Source organism: Cryptotermes secundus, unplaced genomic scaffold, assembly GCF_002891405.2.
Source record: "Cryptotermes secundus unplaced genomic scaffold, Csec_1.0 scaffold174, whole genome shotgun sequence".
Taxonomy (NCBI): Eukaryota; Metazoa; Arthropoda; class Insecta; order Blattodea; family Kalotermitidae; genus Cryptotermes; species Cryptotermes secundus.
Window position 1 is genome coordinate 231689 of NW_019734351.1, and position 20817 is coordinate 252505.

At 37.6% G+C, this 20817-nt stretch overlaps 2 protein-coding genes and 1 long non-coding RNA gene across 4 annotated transcripts; 1 reads left to right on the forward strand and 2 right to left on the reverse strand.

Moving 5' to 3' along the window:
• Nucleotides 1-6408: 6408 nt before the first annotated feature.
• On the reverse strand, nt 6409-11485 carry LOC111868762. The gene is made up of 2 exons (XM_023859712.2): nt 11018-11485; nt 6409-8826 (listed from the first exon to the last, which is right to left on the reverse strand). The coding sequence occupies exon 2, from the start codon at nt 8521-8523 to the stop codon at nt 7003-7005; it is 1521 nt and encodes a 506-aa protein (XP_023715480.1). The 5' UTR covers nt 8524-8826; nt 11018-11485; the 3' UTR covers nt 6409-7002.
• A 62-nt stretch (nt 11486-11547) lies between these two features.
• On the forward strand, nt 11548-16306 carry LOC111868772. Of its 2 annotated transcripts, none has more exons than XR_002843560.2 (3): nt 11548-11604; nt 13212-13422; nt 16222-16306. It is a non-coding gene; the product is annotated as an uncharacterized LOC111868772 (long non-coding RNA). The 2 variants fall into 2 exon arrangements; XR_002843559.1 differs by having other exon boundaries at nt 11564-11650.
• On the reverse strand, nt 15853-20743 carry LOC111868766 (replication protein A 14 kDa subunit). Its single transcript, XM_023859719.2, has 3 exons — nt 20548-20743; nt 17720-17906; nt 15853-17110 (listed from the first exon to the last, which is right to left on the reverse strand). The coding sequence occupies exons 1-3, from the start codon at nt 20644-20646 to the stop codon at nt 17046-17048; spliced, it is 351 nt and encodes a 116-aa protein (XP_023715487.1). The 5' UTR covers nt 20647-20743; the 3' UTR covers nt 15853-17045.
• Between the last annotated feature and the right edge of the window lie 74 nt (nt 20744-20817).

The window sequence follows — 20817 nt, forward strand, 5'->3', positions numbered from 1 at the left end:
GTTGAATAGTTTCATTCTATTCAAAAAGAACACAACAAACGAAAAATACAAGAAGAGAAATTAGAGATTCAAAGATTTTATATTGGACCATGTAGAAAAATGACTGAACCAAACAAACAGTGTGGAGAGGGAGAAAAGTCAAGGAATGAAGTGGATGACGAATTTATTGGGTCAGACTAGAGTGCAGTCACGCCTCCGCCCTCGACCTTGAAAAGACCACCAGTGAAAGAGCCAGTAAATCGTCTCGAGGGTGGACTGAAAATTCACAAAATCATCCATGTTCCTAACAGTAACAATAAGAAGAATGGTGCCCTGAGAAAGTGTCGTGTGAGTGCTAAGCACAAGGTTAGAAAAGAAACAAGTATCATGTGTGCAGGCTGTGGTGTGGCTCTCTGCAAACTTTCATGTTTCAATGTTTATCACACGAAGAAAAACAAATAAAGAGGTGTGGAAAAGCATTTATTTCATAAAATATTGTATTTTAATTAGTTCCCAAAAATTTCGTTTTCAAAAACCAATTTTTGTTGAAGTTGTTTAGGAAAAACTAACTTACATGCATTTCACCGACATAAGGTTTAAAGGGTCTGCCAGGACAGGGGTGGGATTTAAATACCCTTCGTGCCAGTCAAAGAGTTATTCAGTTTTTAGAAATGCGTGTATGTGAATTAGTCATCCCACAATTAAAAACAATAAAATGTGATGCTAGTAAAGCTGAACATGTACCAAATGCAAGTTCAGAGGGCGATACCACTAGACCCCCTGCTTGTTAAAATAATTTTAAAGGGTAACAAGCTATTTAATATCATCAATAATGTAGGTTGTACTGATGTTTGCACAAATATTTTAAATACAGTATTCATATAATTAATCTTCACAGAATAACAAGGATTATGATATTTTTCTGATGAAAGATATAGGGTGCATCTGTTTGGTTTCCTTATTTTTCGTGTATAAAGTTTTGACGGTTGGGTACGGCAGCATAACTCCAAATAAATTACTCTATTCTAACATATGGGCCTTATCTTTCTTTCTTCTTTTTGCCTTCCTTCAAATATAGAAAACCTTCATTCCAAGCATATTTTTATATGCTCTCTGTCATGTATTGATAGTGATGGCCCTCAGCTGCACTGAGGAGACCCTCTTCCTGTCCTGCTTCTTCTTCTGGACAGTCAGGTTGCTCCACTGAGGGATCCCTAGATACGTCTTGTCTAGCTCCAAAAATCTTAAGCACCACTGTAGTAGCCCAACTGTTTCATGTCTTTATTCATCAGCTCATCAACTATACCACAAATAAAGTTATGGAAACATGTGCTCACCCACACACATACATACGTGCATGCATGTGTGTGGGGGGGGGGCGGGGATCTTGACACAATGGAAGATTGCTTTATATCCCAAAGGCACAGTTCAGACTGCCATGGAGACCTCTGGACAGCTCCACCACCCTTAGTCAGTCAGGCTGGCCTGTTGTTTCTGGGTTCTGCCACTAGGAAGCAGATGGGGAGTTGGTCCCTGGAAAGTCACACAACAGACTGTCGCTAATGTGTAAACAGCTGCTCACTTTATGACTGCAGTTTAGTGTTTTAGACTTCTTATATTGAAATTTATGAATCAAACTAAATTTTCCCACAGAACTGAAAAAACATTGTACTTGAAAGCAAAAATGTATGTTTTGATTAATATTTAAAAATACTGAGATAGTCACAAAAGCTTTAATGAAAATACTGTGATAAGGCATGCACTTTGCCAACATCATCTTGTAAATTAAGAGTATTCTGGAGTAACAAGATCTTCAGTTATGTAAGCTATATCTGATGCCACTGTTAAAATTAACACATTGCATGCTTTACCCTTTTACTACCAAAAATAACTCAGGTTGAGAGGATGTCATACTGCCAGTAGTCAATTTCTGCCACTTAGTGCATCTCTCCATATAAATTTGATAAAACTGTTTCTTTGATAAAAGGTTTCTTGTGGGGTCATTCAGATCACTAAGGCACTGTGAAAGAGTAAATACAGTGTGCTGTTCCTCTAATCCAGTGTTCTAATTCTATTACATTCTGCAAGCTAGGAGGACTACATGTCTGAATCTTGCTAAACTGATAACTTAAAAGAGCAGTATATTTTGCAGGATTTGCAGAGCTTCTAATGCCATTTAAACAGAAAAAACAATCTCTTCTGCAATTTAAACAATACACTCTTGAAGAAATGAAATGTAACATCTGTAAAGTGTTAGTGCATGAGAAATTAATTCATGATGACATATACTTATCAAAATACTTGTACTCCAAATAAAACGCAATGACAAGGAGTCTGGCTAAATAAGCATCTCAGATGGACTATGCATACACAAAAGCTAGCGAACAACTTATGTAAAGTATGTTTTGGCCTAAGGGTAGTTAGGAGAGTAACTGGACTAGAGACTGTCCACACGTTATGTTATGCTCATTTCCAATCTTTGTTATCATACGGACTGATATTTTGGGGCAACTCGCTAAATGCAAAATTGATCTTTAAATTACAGAAGAGAGCTATAAGAGCTATGACCCAGGTCCCAAAAAACGATTAGTTGTAAACAAATTTTCAAATCATTACATATATTACCTCTACCATCTTTGTACCTATACGAAACTTTAATATACATAAAATCCAATTCGAATGATTTCACAACCAACTCAGGATTACACTCATACAACACAAGGAAAAAAGATGACTTGCACATCGTCCCATGTAATACAAGTCTATGCAAGAACAACTTTAACAATGTAGGACTTCGATTGCTATATAATCTGCCACCATATATTAAAGAAATACCGGTACTATATAAGTTCAAAAACGCTTTGAAAACTTACCTACTCGATCATTGGTTTTATAAAGTGGATGAGTTTCTCTCGTGTGAGACAAACACTAATCAATTATAATCACATAATTCATGAATAATCGGTTTTTGGAATCCCTCCTGTGCAGTCTTCCTTTCTTTCTTCCAGCAACCAAGACAACACAGTCGGAGATGTACCTGAATGGGCTACTCTGGAGAGATTGCAGATGCCAAGAAGCTGCACCAAGAAGGGAGAACAGATGTAATGAGATGTTGCAGTGTAGAGTCTACAGTGAAACGTTACACCAGTGCTATCATCAAATTCACCAATAATATCTCAAAGGCCGCGCCATAGCTTAAGCGGTTAGTCGCTGGCTTCCCACCACTGCGGTCTAGTCAAGTGGGATTTGTGATGGACAAAGTGGTGCTGGGGCAGGTTTTCCCCGAGTACTTCGGTTTCCCCTGCCAATCGTCATTCCATCAAATTCTCCATAAGCATTATCACCAGTACAGGTACAATAGGACATATGGAAGTCGATGTGCCGAGGGCACCTAACATGGATTCCACCTCACACTATATGAAATCTTAACTATTGTAATCTACTGTAAACAATTTTAAATATTGTAACTTTATTCTCTTATTGTAATCAGCCAATGTACAGTAACTGACTTGTCCTATATCATGTAACAATGATCTATAGAGACAAAATAAATAAATTAAAGATGTGATACAGCGAACGTAAGTCAGAAACAAGGAAAACAGAGATTGACAATATTTGTAAAAAAATTCACAGAGATGAACAGGAAATGAATAAAACCACTTCATGAAAGTAATTTGCAGCTACAGTGTCTAAGGTAATTAAATTAGGATACTGAATGAGTTGGGCACACAACACACATTAAGAAAACAGTGTATTAGCACCTCATAAAGACGGCCTACTGAGGGGATCATGGCATAGGTAAATGGTATCTAAATAAATGTTATGCAAGAAGGGGGCTGTGGATGGAGATGGGTTTCTGATATGGAAGGTAGCCAGAAATATGCTAAAAACAGTTACAGAAAGTGAGAAGGGGTGGTTGTCAAGCTTGAGGACTGGGTGAGGGGAGGCGGGGCTAACTCATCACTGTAGAAAACAAGTCTCAAGGGGCCTTAGACATAGAGGATTAACTGATCAGGAAGGGTTCAATGGTGAGTTCTTGTGAACATGTCAATGAACTATTCATGTTGCATTTCAGCATCCTGTTGTAATGATTACTTAATTCTACTGCCTACAATTCAATTCTTCTCTGTAATTTTCGCTAATGTCTGGTGTTACATGACTGTTCATCACTATCAGGTTACATTCACTTGTTTATTCACAACATGTTTTGGCTCACACGACCATCACAGCACATATTAACTACATGACACATATTAACTACATGATACAGTTGTTTCACTGTTGTTCATGTTCTGAGAGAGAGAAAAAAATTGAATTCCTTAAAATTAACGTTTTAATTAATTAAAATAAAAAATTTTATTTCTTGGAGGCTGAAAACTTGCAATCCATTGTATAGATATGGTCTCAAATTGCAGTTGTGTTAATATTATCTCTTCATGTTTCTTCTTTCATAAGGTGTTCATTGTTGATGGGCAAAGACTGACAGTATTCATCCACCATCCCTGAACACATCATAACACTGAGAACACAAAGACAGAATATCAAGACAACCCCAATATGAGGAGCCGCTGTAAAATAACCAGACTGATTTTTTTGGAGACTCCCTGTGGCCCTAGCAACAGCGAATGGGGTGGCATATTAGCTTCTTCCTCTCCCCTCCATCAACTCTACCATTTCCAAGGCCATATGGCCAACAAAGTGGTAGCAGCCTTTCTTTGAAACAGACGGTGTATCTGAGCTCTGTCGGAATTACATTAAATGTTAAAATAGAGCAACATGTCAATGTGAAAATTCCTCGCAAAATTTGGGAAATCTGCTATAGAAACATACAATTTGTTGATGGAAATTTATGGTTATGAGTGTCTATCTCATACTCAAGTTTTTGAGTGGTTCAAAAGATTTAAAGAGGGAAGGGGAGAGATCAAAGATGATCTGTGTCCGCTGGCCTTGCATATCAAAAACAGATGCTGACTTTGAAAAAGTCAGTGAGATTGTTCGAAAAAATCATTGCCTGAGTATTCGAGCAATTGCCAAATTAACTAATAATAAGAAAGTGTTCGACAGATTTTACATGAATATTTTAACATGAAAAAGTGTGCTCAAAGATGGTGCCGAGAATTCTCACTCCTGAGCAAAAGGAACCTCAAATGAACACTTGTGTTGACATTTTTCAAAGCACTGAAAATGATCCAGACTTTTCAGGAAATGTAATAACTTATGATGAATCATGGCTTTTTTCAGTATGACCCAGAAACTAACCGTCAATCCATGGACTGGAAGACTACCAGGTCACCAAGGGGAAAAAAAGAACGGCACAGCAAGTCCAATTTCAAAGCAATGACCAACGTTCTCCCGCCCCCCAGCATCTGAGGCACTGTCCACATTGATTGGATGCCTCAAGGTCAGACTGTTAACCAAGTCTACTGTAAGGTTTTGGCAACCCTTCATGAAAGGGTGAGAAGAAAAAGACCTGAAATGTGGAAGAACAGCTCATGGATTCTTCGCCATGACAACATGCTGGCACACAATGAACTGCCTGTCAAGATGTTTCTGGAGAAGCAGATCCCCATGTTGGAACATCACCATCTCACCTGACCTAGCCACATGTGACCTTTCTTTTTATTTCCAAAGATCAAGTCTGCATTAAAAGGAACCTGTTTCTAATCCCTAGATGCAGTGAAGGCAAAAGTGATGGAGGTAATGAAGAAGTTATCAGAAAAAAACCTGCAGCACTGCTTCCAACAATGTATAATTTGCATGGAACAGTGAAGGTGATAACATTTCCAATGTATGATTAGTTGAATAACAGATTTTAGAGAATCAGTCTGGTTATTTTACAGCTACCCTACGTACAACTGTACTTTGAGACCAAATGCATATAATGGGCTACAACATATTTTCGGTTTACAAAAAATAACATCTAGATTTTAACTACTAATGCCAATCTTCTAATTCATTAAAACATTAATTTTTAAACAAAATTAAGTTCCTCGAGATAAGCAAAATACAGCGAAACAACTTACACCAGACAATTAACATACCTGAAGATGGCCATGTGAGGCCAAAATGTGAATAAGTGACTGTAATATTATTGTGAAGAGCAATTACACAACCATGAACATTAATAAAAATTGCAAAAGATGGAACTTCAAACAATGGCAATGAACCTTTTAGATCTATAAAAAGTGGGGAACTTTCTAAGCAGCTAAGAGCAACTATTAAGTTCCTCAAGGACTCTGCTCCAGTGCTAGGAGTGATCTGAACCACCAAAGAAGATAGTATATCAGCAGGGAACTTCCATCCTGAGGTTTCATAACAGAAAATTTAACTCCACTGGGAACACCATATACTAGATACAGTATACAAGTGTTCCCAGACCTTATGTCTACTGAAATTAAAAGCGTGTACACAACTGCAGTGAAAAATATCACATTTATTTCAACAGTTTAGATACAATTCACTTTACTGATGCATGATGTGGACCTCATGACATATTTCAACCTTACATAATCTTAATGCCTATATCCAAACAGTATAATTTTATGGATGAGGTTCTCATAGTGGGGACTATGAAGAATACAAACTTCTGGGTTGGCTTGGAATGCTATCTATTTCAACAGAAGTCCACTGATGTTTCACAGGAGTGCTGACTGACTTCCACCAAGCCACATGGTGTTACAACCCAGATCATACTCTTCAGTATTAAGTTTCATTCGCATTAAGATAAGTGACATGCATACAAAGTATTATGCAGAATGTAAATGTAAGCTGAAAATGTTTTCGCTCTTCTCTTCCAACTTACACTATCACTACATCAATAAGAAGTCCTTTGGCTTATGTTGGTATATACTCCACTACTATTTATTGATATCAGTCAACCGCTTTAATATCAGTCAAATGTCACAAACTCACTACACTTATTTACAAAACTTGAATACTAAGAATATCCAAGACGTGACAACTAAAATAAGGTTTACTGTCTGTTTCCAAAAACACTTTTAGAAGTTTGATGATTTAATGACCCTACCTCACGCCTGAATTCTTTTTCCTTGTATAAGTGTTGCCTTTGAACTGGCGGACTGGATTGAACACATATGCATCTTCTTCAGGACTCTGGAACCTTGGGCAACCTTTAAACCCAAGTCCAATAGTTTTTACAACATGATCAGGTTTCACCCTGAGGCTATAAGCTGGAACAACTACACTGTCATATGTTCTCGCTGTAACTTTTGAAACTTTGTTTAAGACTGACCTGAAGCTAGAACTTGGAACAACTGCACTGTCATACTGTCTCACTGTAACTTCTGACACCTTGTTTAAATCTGAGCTGAAGCTGCAACTTGGAGCAACTGCACTGTCACATGTTCTCGCTGTAACTTTTGGAACCTTGTTTAAGTTTGAGTCAAGTAAAACCATATTTCGTTTTAGAGGTTTGAACTCCCTCTGATCATGCAATTTTCGTTTCTTACCACCTCTTGTGAATCGTAATGGCAAGGTAAAAGAGCAATTTATACTGCTGTCTTGACCAACAGCTTTAGAATTCCTATCTGTAACACAAATCTTCCTCATTGCCAGACATCTGTAGGAGCTTATAGCGCAACCACTCCAGTTCAATTTAGGTGTTTCCTCTGGAGAATCTCTGTATATAACCTTGGCACACATATAGAGGTACCAGCACAGGGAACAGTTGCAAACAAGAGACAAGGCATATTCAATAGACATCACTTCCATTATATCATTCATGGCATAACAAAGGAATCTTTTTATTGCTGATTCTGGTGATAAATTTGACATCAAACCTGTACTCAAATGATGGAATAGTATATTAAATTTCTTTTCCAACATGCATTCATCAGTGAGACCAAATGATGAACTAGAACCACATTTTACAGTACTACGATCTGCAGGACCAACTTTATCTTTTTCAAAACCTGGAGTACAAGGAAATGTAATTAATATTGCTTCACTTGATGTTGCAAATATGTGTTCAACAGTGCATGAATGCCTAGAAATTATTTCCTGTATTTCACTGGGCCAATATTTATTATTTTCTGACTGAAATGGGCTAATCTCATTCTGAAGCAACGCAGCAACAATGTAAACGGCACTTTTTCGGTCTTCATGTGAACACTGTGGTTGATCTGAAGCCATCTTAGAGTCAGTATCCTTTGAAACAATAACTTGTGCTGATATATCTGCTGCATTACAGGATTCAGTTGGCTGATTTACATTACATGTACTTCCAGCATTCATTTTAAAGTAATATGGCGCAGTCACATATATTGATACATTACTTGTATTGCAAAGAACATTAGGAGACGTCAGCTCAGGTTTAGCTGTATTAGCATTAAGTGGAGCCAAAATAAATGCATAATGTGATTCACTTTTTGCATTGTGAACAACTTCCTCAAGCTTTGTATCTGAGGATTTAGATTTATCAAAGCCTGTATCTGGAATTTTTACTTGGCCTGTATAACCTGGAACTGCTTGGTATGAAGCACATTTAGCAATAGCTACAACACATTTCTCTTTGTCTTCCTCCATGACAGTTCACTGTGCTATGTGGGGTAGATTACAAACAGGTGATCACAAATTTTGAGCAACAATTAACTAAGTAATAAATTGTCACTTTTCTTACATACATACACAACTCAAAACGTGTTCAGCCATCAGAATGTTCTTTTCTTCTATGATTTATAGTGAACAACACATCATAATACATCATTTCCTGGTTATCATTTAATATTACAATACAATTCTACACAATAACCATCATTTGATACATTAGTCCACAATCTGACTTTTTAAAGAGAAGAAAAATGATGAGCCATCTTATACATCTTGACCCTGAAACAGACACAATCAGGTTACATACGAAGTCCACACACATAAAAACAACGAATACATTAACCAGCAACACAACACTTCTTTCATTTAAGAAGGATTCCTCTTCAATTCTCATTAAATATGAAGGGAAACCACAGATTGACATATACATATAAGTTAAAATACATGTATAAGATCAAATAGCAAATAATAGGGTCACCTGATAATTAGATAACCTCCTTATATAATGCAATCAAATTGATGAGGATGGAAGTGAAGGGAGAAACCATCCTATTCAAAACTTTTAAAAATGTCCAGTGCTGAGAGACTCATGACCACAGTAACTGGTAAGAGTCATTGAGGACTCAATTTTGTGAGTCTGACATGCAAAAAAATTGTAGCAGCTACAGGTAAAGCCATACAATGCAGCATTATGAATTATGAGATGAAATGATTACTCATGGAGTTCAGTAACATAGGAGTGAAGAGGACCATGACAGTCATGAGCCACTGGCTGTGCTGTTGTTATAATTATATATTTATTTGTTCTCAGATATCAAAAGATTCTGCCAGTAATTATGACAGTTTTGAGAACAAAAATAGGGTAACAATTTATACTCGGAATTACTGGGTTTTTGGAGTTCGTCCATCAATGGACAAAGTCCGAAAACCCAGTAATTCTAAGTTATATACCATCATCAGAGCCCTTTACAATCTAACAATTTAAAGTTTTGCAATAAATTGCATCCTTGATGTGACATGTCATCAATACTCTGTAACTGTATGAACATGCATCACTGGCCAGCAAGTGTCTGGCAATGCATTCCCTGACAACAGCCTATCTCCACTTGCCTTCAAATTCTGCAATATTTACCTGACAGAGGTACAAACTCTTTGGAAACATGAAGAAAATAATTAAAGTTTCACCATGTTAATTCTTGCAGACACAGTTTCACTCCAACTTTTATATTTAAACTATTGCCATAATGTTCAACAGCTTTTCTGAGAAATACATAAGTAACTGATTCAGAAAACCAGTGGTTTACTGTAAGAAGCCTGTACTAAAGATCTTTTATTCAGAACCCTACTGGATCCAGTTTGGATAATTCTCCATGAATCATACCTCATTTGTGGACAAGTCTAAGTTTATGAATGTAAGGAACATTATGACTCACTATTACCCTTTCCAAGTCAAGTTTTATCTAATGTGTCAGAGTAATGTGATTGATGTATTTTCTCCATGGAAGTTCTATGGGAAAGTCTAGGGGGGAGGGGACTTAAACTTTATGTCCCAACCACTAGTCCTTAACACCATCATGAATAAATACTATCCCGTCTAAGGGTTCTAAACATGAACTGATTCAGCTAAACCAGGCAGATACACATCATGCCACAAGTGATGGTATACAGTTGTGCATGACAGGAATAGGTGAGTGGAAGCTGTAATGTGATGGGATAAACCCTCACCATCATCATATAATTTGCTATGAACAAAGCCAGGCAGCAGAATGACCTGCTTCCTCTCTCTGGACCATTTGATCAAGTGAACTCATCCACACGTGACTTTGCCCAAAAGTATGGAATATTATTTCTAGGTGTACGTCATTACTGGTGGCATTGGTTCTAATAATAAAGTATGATGCATAAAGGGCAATAAAATGAACTACTGTTATACCACAAGGATACTATGAACTTAACTGCTCAAAGCAAGAATTGAGGCCACAGAAACAGCTGCTGGTAGCGAATGGCTCTGAAACAACATTCATTTCTAGGCACTGACTGCAAATCAACGGAACAGCATCCGTTGCTAGGCAGCAGTATTTCAATTGACATGTATCCTACAGTTCTGGATTATGTCCCCTATTAAGAACGATTATTAAATGCAGTTTTCTCTTAGTAATGGGACCACAATGGCAGGCCAATGCAAGTTTATTCATCTGCATGTAATGACTTAATCTTGTACAGAAGTAAAAAATGTATTTAGACAATTAAATATTATTCACTGTCAAACTATTCTTGTCAATAACCACAGTACATAAATAAAGACCCCAGTTTTACTTTTCTTTGCACTTCATGAACTACACAAACATAGTCATTTTATGTTCTTGTAAAGATTTCAACTTCAACTTTCCTCTGGGGTTCATCAATATATTCGCTGACCAAATACAACTTACGTATCAAACCTACAGAATGCCACCAAACCTTCACTCACCTTCACAATGTGTGTGTCACGTTTCAAAATAATCTATTATCGACGTCGGACAACAAGCATATCCGTTCTGTATGAAAGTTTCTCCAGGTGAATATTAGAGCGTACTTTCAAACTTGTTTTAGTGACACATATGCACTGAAATATAGCGGCACAAAGCGGCAAAAGTACTATTTATATCGACAATGAAAACTGTTCCGAAGACCATAACCGTAAATCATAAAAACAGCCTGGCAGTCTTCCGATAAGGTATTATTAACCCGTTCTTTCCACAACAGCTTAATAAAATACAACGCTCGTAACTAACACACCCAAAACCAAATAAAGTTCGTAAAATGCCACTCTTGTGGAGGTTAAAAAGAACTTCCAAACGTTACAGTCAAACAAAAATTCAAATAAGACAGCCTACACCAATAACAACAGAGAACAGTTACAGACTTGCAGATCTACACCTCAATCCTACAACGTGCAACGATGTTGCAACGGTTGCAACTCCGACCGTACTTCCTGCTTCAGCCGCCTGATAGCACATGAGTCGCACCACAGAAACGCCATCTTAGTCGATGTACCAGCAAGCCAGCGAGGCCACCGTAAGCAATATTGCTCTTGCGAGAGCTCTCCACCAGTAATAACCCAGTGCGTACACCGGAAGTGAACTGTATTGTTAAACTAACTCTATGGTTTTAGTCCGCAAGCGAATTATAACCGAAATTAACGACCGTGGGGATTCATTGTCCTGACCACGCGATACCCTCTATCCGCTAAAGTTGGCATTAACTTCGCCGACAAGAGGCGGTCGCTCGGTAATCTGTATTGTTAGGACCAATATAGTTTTATAATGCTAAACACTGTGATACCATTCTTTGTAGATAACCAAATTATTTTTTTATTTTGAAAACAAATATAAAAAAATGGCCTACACAATGCCCATCTGAGCTCTGTAGCACATTTTATAAACATCCTATTCTACTACAGCGGTCACCCCGCGATTTTTTAATATATCTCTGAACTCTAAGATCCCCCATACACACACAGTTTGGCCTTCCGATCGACCTTACAGGCAAAACTGTGACAGTTTACCCCCTCCCTTTCCTCCCCATACACCCGCAGATAAAGCAGCAGGCTTCATGCCACAATCACGGTCTTCCAGCCTATAATGTTGAGTCACACACGTCACGTGCTACAGTCCTGCAGGCAGAACTGACGGGTTTCCCACAGGCCAACAGTCCAAACGATTCGCCGGCCGGCCGCACCACTCACGTCAGTTTTGCCTTCCAATCGACTTTACAGGCAAAACTGTGACAGTTTACCCCCTCCCTTTCCTCCCCATACACCCGCAGATAAAGCAGCAGGCTTCATGCCACAATCACGGTCTTCCAGCCTATAATGTTGAGTCACACACGTCACGTGCTACAGTCCTGCAGGCAGAACTGACGGGTTTCCCACAGGCCAACAGTCCAAACGATTGGCCGGACGGCTGCACCACACACGTCAGTTTTGTCTTTCAGTCTTCAACTGCGCAGGCCAAACTGTGTGTGTATGGGGGCCCTAAGAGTATACTGTTAATATTTTGCACATACACATTTCTCGCCATGTCAAACCCTTTCTGTATATGCTTTCTGCTTCTTCAAACCAGGTCTTTGAAAGTTTTTATGACATCTACGTTTTGGCTCCTCTGTTGGAATTAGGGCAGCTTGCTTCTTGTGCTTTTACACTTCCATTGAACAATCTTAATTGGTTGTATACCATTGAATTTTGTTGTAATGTTGTTCATTAATCTCAACAGCTTTCCACGGGTGTCTTGCCATTGTTTTGGCATCCCCAGAGTTTATCACTAAGTTGATTATTGTCACCAATACGTTCTTGACTTCTTCCTCCATCTGAATGAACTCCAACTCATCTAATGATTTCTCTAACAATGTCTGGTCTTCTTCTCACCAAGTTCCATCTGATCGGTTGTCTCAGGGCTTTATTGCTTTCACTTGTCTCTATGTTATACCATTCCTTTCGTCTTCTTGGCATTTTCAGATTGGGGAAGTTACTCATATTAGGTTCAACATACCCTTGGAAGCTTTCAGCACCTGAAGGTTGTTCCTTCATACAAAAATTATAAACATTTTAAGAGAATACAAAAAAATCACTGTAAACATTTATAGCATTAATAGTACAGATTTGGACATTATGGATTATGTTTCAGTGTAGTTTAGTCTGGCAAAGGAAAATCTGATACTGAGTCTGCCCTCAAACTGCAGAAGAAAAATGAAGTTGAGATCGGTAATTTTCTTCATTCACGATTTTCAGCAACTCATACTGCTGAACACATTTCATTGCAAATGAGAGGAAATTTATTCAGAATGGTGATTAATGAAAATATAAAGGTGTGCATCATATCTGACGAATCAACCATGGTAATTACAACTGTGTTCATAATACATTTACGGTGTGAAGATGATTCAGTAACTGAACCAATAATTATTTATATATTTTAGTATATCTTGAATCTACAACAGCAGAGAACATGTTCAGGAGTTTAACTGATGTTTTAAAAAAGCATGATTTGGAGGAACAACATTTGTCAATAAATCTCACATAATAATAATAATAATTTCTACTAATGGAGGCAGCATGATTCTGAGGATAAATTCAGGTGTCTCCCACAGGATTTTGAACAATTTCCAAGTATCATTATATGGTACTGTTTAAACCAGTGCTTGTAATAGACTCTGGGTGATGCTACTGATAATGTAAATGGAAGTAAATCACCTAAAAGTAATTTTAGAGAAAATACATATACTCCATTTGTAATTAATATAATAACAAACACGCAGTACTCCATGAAATTGCAGATTTAGAGGTTTAAATTATCAGAATTGGACATGTTCTCTACCCACTTTGTTCAGCAGGTATAGTTTTAAGAGCAGCACTTCCTGTCTGAAAAACATATCATATTCTGTATGTGTAGTTTGATAAGCAAGAATAATTTTCTGAATTGGGAAAAAGGATGGAAAACACTTCTTACATAATTTAGCCCTAAAGACTGATATAGGAACTGGGAAACTCAGTCAGTATAGCAACAGGCTACAGGCTGGATGGCTGTGGTTCGATTTCCAGCAGGGACATGATTTTCTCCTCTCCACAGCAACCAGACTCACTGTGAGGCCCACCCTGCCTCCTATAAAATTGGTACTGGGAGTAAAGTGGCAGGGGAGTGAAGCTGCCCATTCACTTCCATCCAGTGCCAAGGTCAAGAATGGTAGTGCTATACCTCCACGGCGTAGTGTTTAATTAATTAAGCATAGGGGAAACTTTACCTTTATGATGGATATTTTGGAAAAGATTCCATGCTAAAAAATGCTTTAGTCATGTTTTAAAACTCTGCAAAAAGCCAACAAACTGATAAGACACACAATTAAAGCAATGAATGGTCTTAAGTACTGGTACACATGAAAAACAAATTTCCCAGTTGGACAAATGCAAAACCTTTAATGAAATACCTCAAAAACAGCAGCTCAGAAAATACTCTTTTCCAAGAAATAAACTTAATCAGTTTGCAACTGATAATTTGACAGCCAGGCTTTATCCAAAAATCATCTTAAATTTGGAAACAAAGAATGTGAAAACAACACTGGCAATCAACAAAATGAAAAGCTTTTAGCCCTCTTTAATTTATGGGATTTAACTATATGGAAATGTGACAAAATACTTTCACTAAGACTGGAGAGCATAAAGGAATTAGCAGAGTAGAAATCAACTATTAAATTTTTAAATTGACCTTAAATGTCTTTCAATATTTTGTAGACATAAATCTGGAATGAAAACTACACTTTCCTGTTCCCCAATGACTGCAGAAGCTAAATAGAATATAAACACAGTAGCTGCTAGAAGTTCAGAAGAAAAACAAGCCTTTGGTGCGTTAAAGGATATTGTGACGTGTGAAAGACGTGTGTTAACAGTTGATAATACTGTGCATTCAACTTAATCATTGACACAACAGCAGTTTCTGAGCCATAGCCTTCCTCACACAATTCTGCCAAATTTGACCTGGTTTTTACTTCTTTGGATTTTGCAACAATTCTCTTACAAAGCAAGGTCATCAGTCATGTCTAAACCCAAATCTGGAGGACCAGGTCCCTGTATTTATGTCCCCAGTGAGAGGATGGCCTAGTCATACCCACAGCCACTGGGTTCCATTTTAATCACCTCCTATGCCTAGCAGGGCTATGATGGAGATGTTCTAACCTCCACACAAAGTAAAATATCCATCTTAATGATCACAAAAATAGGAGGCAAACCCTTGGAAAATTGGGACGCAATACCTTTTGTCAAGATTTGGCACCAGCAACGTCATTTAGCACCTGACACCAGACTTCATCCCACAGCTTTTAGCAGGAATCATCAAAAAATTTTGTAAAATTTGTTAGTTTTTTTTTTTTAAATATGTTCTTAATTTATGTAGATCCTTAACATTTTGTGATCAAGCCCCTTGCTAACAAACTGGTAGCACATCACTGACTTCATGGAACCCAAAGGTTCACTACCATGTTCATACAAGCTTGTCAGTGGCTTCCTATCCCAAGCCAGATGAATCTGGTCCATACCCAATTCTTATTTGTCTAAGATCCTCTTAATATTATCTTCCTTTCTATGTCTTTACTAGGCCTGCCTAACCTGCAGCTTGTGGGCAACATGTTGCCTGTGGAGACACTGAAATAAGAATACTGCTTTCAACCCTTTCCCCGGCAATGGTGTGATAGATCCACAAAGCAGTTCCACCCGTTCCCTGGCAAACAACGAAAGAAAACTTACCACTTCAGTGTTCCCAAGTGGCCATACCATAATCCTCAATCAATCAAAGAATTTATTTGTTCTGAGAATCCATATTTGGAGGTACAACCTCCGGATATAGAACAAGTCAATTACTACATATTAATATAACATACATGTCATACATGAGTCAACAGTACTATGAAACTTAATTACCTACAGATTGTTAGCAGCAGTTCTTTGCCAGGATTAAAATAACATTGTTGATATGTACTGTTAAAGGGATGTTTTGTGATGACCCAAAGTATATTAATGTTTAATTTTGGTAATTAGCAATTGCTTTACTTTACTTTAATCAATTTTGAATTTGCACATATCTATTCAAGAAATTTTGATATTCAAATTTTGTGTTAATATAATTTACTGTATTGCTTTGCATTTAGTTCCAGCTTACCCAATACAACACAGGGTTTTTGAGGATGGAAAATGTCAAGGATCTTGGCTTTGGAAATCTGCGTTTGACACCAATGAGTCATAACTCATCCTTGCCAGAGGCATGCCAAGGATCACATTCGGAACTAAGTTACTTGTTTCAGTGTGTCGAAGTACAGATCATCATTAAGTGATAAATATTTAAATGATTGAGGGTGGTAATTACCAAATACACTCCTAACTATAATAAACTAGTGCAAAAGATGCACCGAATCCTGTAACTGTCCAGATGAAATATTTCTCTAAGAAAATATTACATATGGTCACATAGCATTTTCTTGAATAAAACAATGCAAAGTATAAAATTTATTAAATGGATTTGACACCTGTTAATCTATTGTTTTTCATGTTTCTCATGACACAATTTTAATTCCAATTAGAATATTTTAACATTTAATAAATTTCAAAACATAAGGGCATTACATAAACAATAACATGTACAGTATACTCCCAATGTGTAAACATTGACCAGTGCAGGGAGGTACAGCAGATAGAAGGGAGGGTGACTGTAAACGCTCTATGTACCTGATGACAGCCACAATAGGTCGAAATGTGTAGTACATGCAAACATTCTGTGAGTTTATACAACTATGCTGACTGAATAATAATAAACATAATATTACAAAGTTCATGTTGAGGCCATCTAAAACTGGAGGCGTGGATAACAATCAAAATGGAATTGTCAATATTTTATTGATTTATAGATATTAAGTAAAAAATTAGATTTTCACAGTCGTTACAACCATTCTTGATCCAGAAAGTAACTTCCACTTCTTCAAGATATCCAGGGATTGGAAATGGCATTCAGTAATGTAACTGCTTCATTGTACTGTTCCAGATCTGCGACACACATACACAATTACTACAAACTGCAACTCAGACACGGTGGGATGTTAATGCTCATTAGAATTTCTGTAATAATTTCAGATTTTTTTCTATCTCAAGTTCAAACCTCTTAAACACAAAATAGTGATGTAAGACAGATAAGGGAACATTTATTTTCAAGATGAAACATTCCGCTGTCCTGGAATGAGTTCAGCCCACAGCTACCAGTCTGTTGCTGTCATGGGAGGAGGCAGGCATATGGGCATGCTGTAAGTGATGGAGGTTGCTGGTACATGTACAGCAACTGACAGTTATACATGGTATGAATATTTATTTAACCATGACATGTCAACTGCAGAGTATATATAATTTCAAATGAAAAATAGTGAGATAATTATTATGAACGGTAAATTTGGAAGACTGTGTCAGAAACCAGTTTTATTTTGAGGCACTGTCCCAGCACGTCTGGAGAGGCATAAAAATCTTCAGTCAGTATAGCTGGTCTCCCGGCTGAGATTCAGTCCAAAAATCTGCAGACTATAAGGCATTATCACAACATTCATGAATTGTGTATTGGATTTAACTAAAGTAGCTTATAATTTGAAAACAACAGAATATACTAACCAAAATTGTTTGTAAACTCAGGGGGGAAAGAGAGATAGAAATCACTTGAAACAGTATTCTTTCCTTGTACTGTTCCATGGAACTCCACTAATCCTGACAAAGGTTCCTGAAAAGGTTCTTGCATTCTCACTGTCACAACCTGGTTGTCAGTTGTTTTCAGTTCTACTGAAATTCCATTAGGATGAGTCTGTAACAAAAATAAAACATGCTTGTGACTGGGTGACAGTGTTGTTTATTGGTACTGCCACATACTAGATAAAAGAAAAGCTATCATTGCAAAAGGCCTACAGGGTTGTGAGATGTCAAGGCTCCCATATTTTCTCTACACAACTGGCACACAGATGGCAATAAGGCTGTCAGCCTTAGGCACTGGCCACCCTTTACCCCCCAGAAAGATTCCTGGTACTCATTTCTGTTAAGAGGCTGGAGTCTACCCCAGGGCCATAGTGCAGCTAGAAGTATTAGGTAAATTGAAGAAATCCAATTCGTTGGGACTCTCGAACCTATGACCTTCCGGCTTGTAGAACAGTGCCTCAACAGGCTATACTACTGCATGCCACGCCATGTACCAGATGCTTTAAGTAAACTTTGTACTAAAAACAGAGAAGTCAGAAGTCAGTTCTATCATCACACATGAACGAATGCAGGCGTTTCCTAAAGTGACCAACAAGACTGCTCTCACCAGTCCAACAAAGACATTCTGAAGATGCATAACAAAATTTTTTATAACTTAATTAAGTTTCACTATCCTTTCTTTCTCGCACTCTTCAATTTCTTACACTCAAACCACTTAATCTAGGCTCATAAAATGGTGCATTTTAACAAAGGTTTAAAAAATACTCACTTCTTGAGGTAATGTTTTCATTTGTAACAAAATCTGCATTTAGTTTTTGGTTTGATAACAATTACTAAGAACCAATGGAAAAATGTCAAATTTTAGACACACACAGACCATACATACCTCAAGAAAACTGGTACTTACAGCATAAACTACCATATTTTAATCAACAGTAACAGAAAAGGGAGTAGCATGAATCTCTGAGGTTCAACAAATTTTACGTATACAAACTCTGCTGCTGCAACACCACCATCCTAAAATATATTTTGAATTCCAAGAAATATATGCACACACACACACACACACACACACACACAAGCCAAGCATCTTAACCAGTGGCTAAATTTGATTTAATTCTTGGATTATGAATTTATATTATCTAAATATGATACAAGGTGGTACAAATAATACTGGGACTGATTTGTGTATAAACAAGCTGCACTGTGCAGCAGCTGTGCGACCTTGAGAGAGTTAGACCACAACCTCCACCCTCCCTCCTGTTCAGGATAGAACCTGTTCAGTCCTGTCTGGGAGTTGCTAGAATGATGAGCGAACAAAAGGTACCGCAGAGCGTGGAACAACGGATTGTGATCAAATTCCTCATTGGAGAAAACGTCCCGTCTGCTGAAATTCACAACAGACTCCAACAACAGTATGGGGAAGAGTGTCTCTCTCATAGACCCATGTGCTTGAGTGGTGTAAGTGCTTCAGAGAGGGCAGAGAGTGCATGGAGAATGAACCGCATGATCGTCGGCCGTGAACATCCGTCACCGAGCCAAACATTGATCATGCAGAAGTGCTTATTTGTGAAAATAGGGGCATCACTATCAAGGAACCTAGAGCAATACTGTTCGTCAGTGTTGGTAGTGTAGAAGACATCGTGAAATACCACCTGCACTATCGCAAGGTGAATGCACGGTGGGTACCACACACTTTGACAGACGTGAACAAAATGGTACGCATGCAAGCTGCCAGTCATCTCCTACAGCAATTTGAAGATATAGGTGATGCATTTTTGAAGTCTATAGTGACCACCGATGAAACGTGGGTGCACTACTTCATTCCCGAGTCCCAGCAGTCATCACGCAAGTTTATTATTCTAACAGAATCAACATTATTAATTTCACGTAAATTCTCATTCTCAACTATCAGTTTAAAATATATTTTCTCACTGTTTGTATTGAAATATGTGAAAATTTACTTGTGGTATGTAGGGACTTAAGTGTACACACATTTTTGTAGCCTATCATTTGTATCATCGCTTTTATCCTCAGCTGTGGATATGCACATCAGAATATCACATGAATGACTGCTTGGTAATATATATATATACCTTGTACTCACACTGTGCATACATGAATTTGTTCGAAACCTTTCCATCCTGTCCGCATTAAATAGTAATAATTCAATTAAATTCAATTCTTTATTATTTATGTTCCAAGCCAACAGCCGCAAGGCCAATTACAGACAGAGCACAGTGTAGATAAAAGTAATTACATTATAGACAAACACATTATAAAGTCAAAGACAAATTACACCAATAATAACAACAACAACAAAAAGCGTAAGAACTGCTAGCTAACAGAAGTATACTAAATTTATTAAAAGGTTCCCTGCAAGACTCTCATTTTAATGTCTGTCATTATTCTAAGATTTTCTTCTGGATGCAAATTATAACATTAGCTAAGCAACTTTTACAGTTGTTGTCATGGAATTCAATAGCCGGTCTTTCCAGTGCAATATCCTTCCCGTCACTTCATCTGAACACTAAATTTTGTTTCTTTTGGCAATAAACCACAAGAAAACATATTCTGTAACAGATTTACGTTACGCTGGTTATAAGCATTTGTACAAGATACGAAACTTCCTACGACAGTCTTTAAGTGAGCGAAGCTTCCACTAATCGTCGTGGGCCTCACTCGGAAGATACAACTAAATTATTCACCATGTACTTACGTCGAAAACAATTATAAAATAATGTCAAACTCACATTTAAAACAGTTCCCATTATGCTTACTGGTCTTCCCATATGCCGAGCCAAAGCTCCTCCGTTTACTCGCACTCTAGGTTCAATCACATGTTCTTCCATTGTGACAAAAAACGTAAAAATATCGCTAATTCTTACGGAGCTCCTTGTAAGTTTAACTGCAAAACAAATCGGATACACATACCAGCCATGACCCGCGAAAATACCACAGCCTTCTTCACTGCTGATTTCAATGATTACTCTAACAACCATCTTCATGTTGTTCATGTTTTT

Excerpts from the sequence above, each read along its gene's own strand:
- LOC111868762 (XM_023859712.2), bottom strand. The coding sequence starts at position 8,523 with ATGGAGGAAGACAAAGAGAAATGTGTTGTAGCTATTGCTAAATGTGCT.
- LOC111868766 (XM_023859719.2), bottom strand. The coding sequence starts at position 20,646 with ATGGAAGAACATGTGATTGAACCTAGAGTGCGAGTAAACGGAGGAGCT. Across the intron at positions 17,907-20,547 it reads TAATGGGAACTGTTTTAAAT|ACTCATCCTAATGGAATTTC; the intron begins GTGAGTTTGACA and ends TTTTTGTTACAG. Across the intron at positions 17,111-17,719 it reads TGAGTTTACAAACAATTTTG|ATCTGGAACAGTACAATGAA; the intron begins GTTAGTATATTC and ends TGTGTGTCGCAG.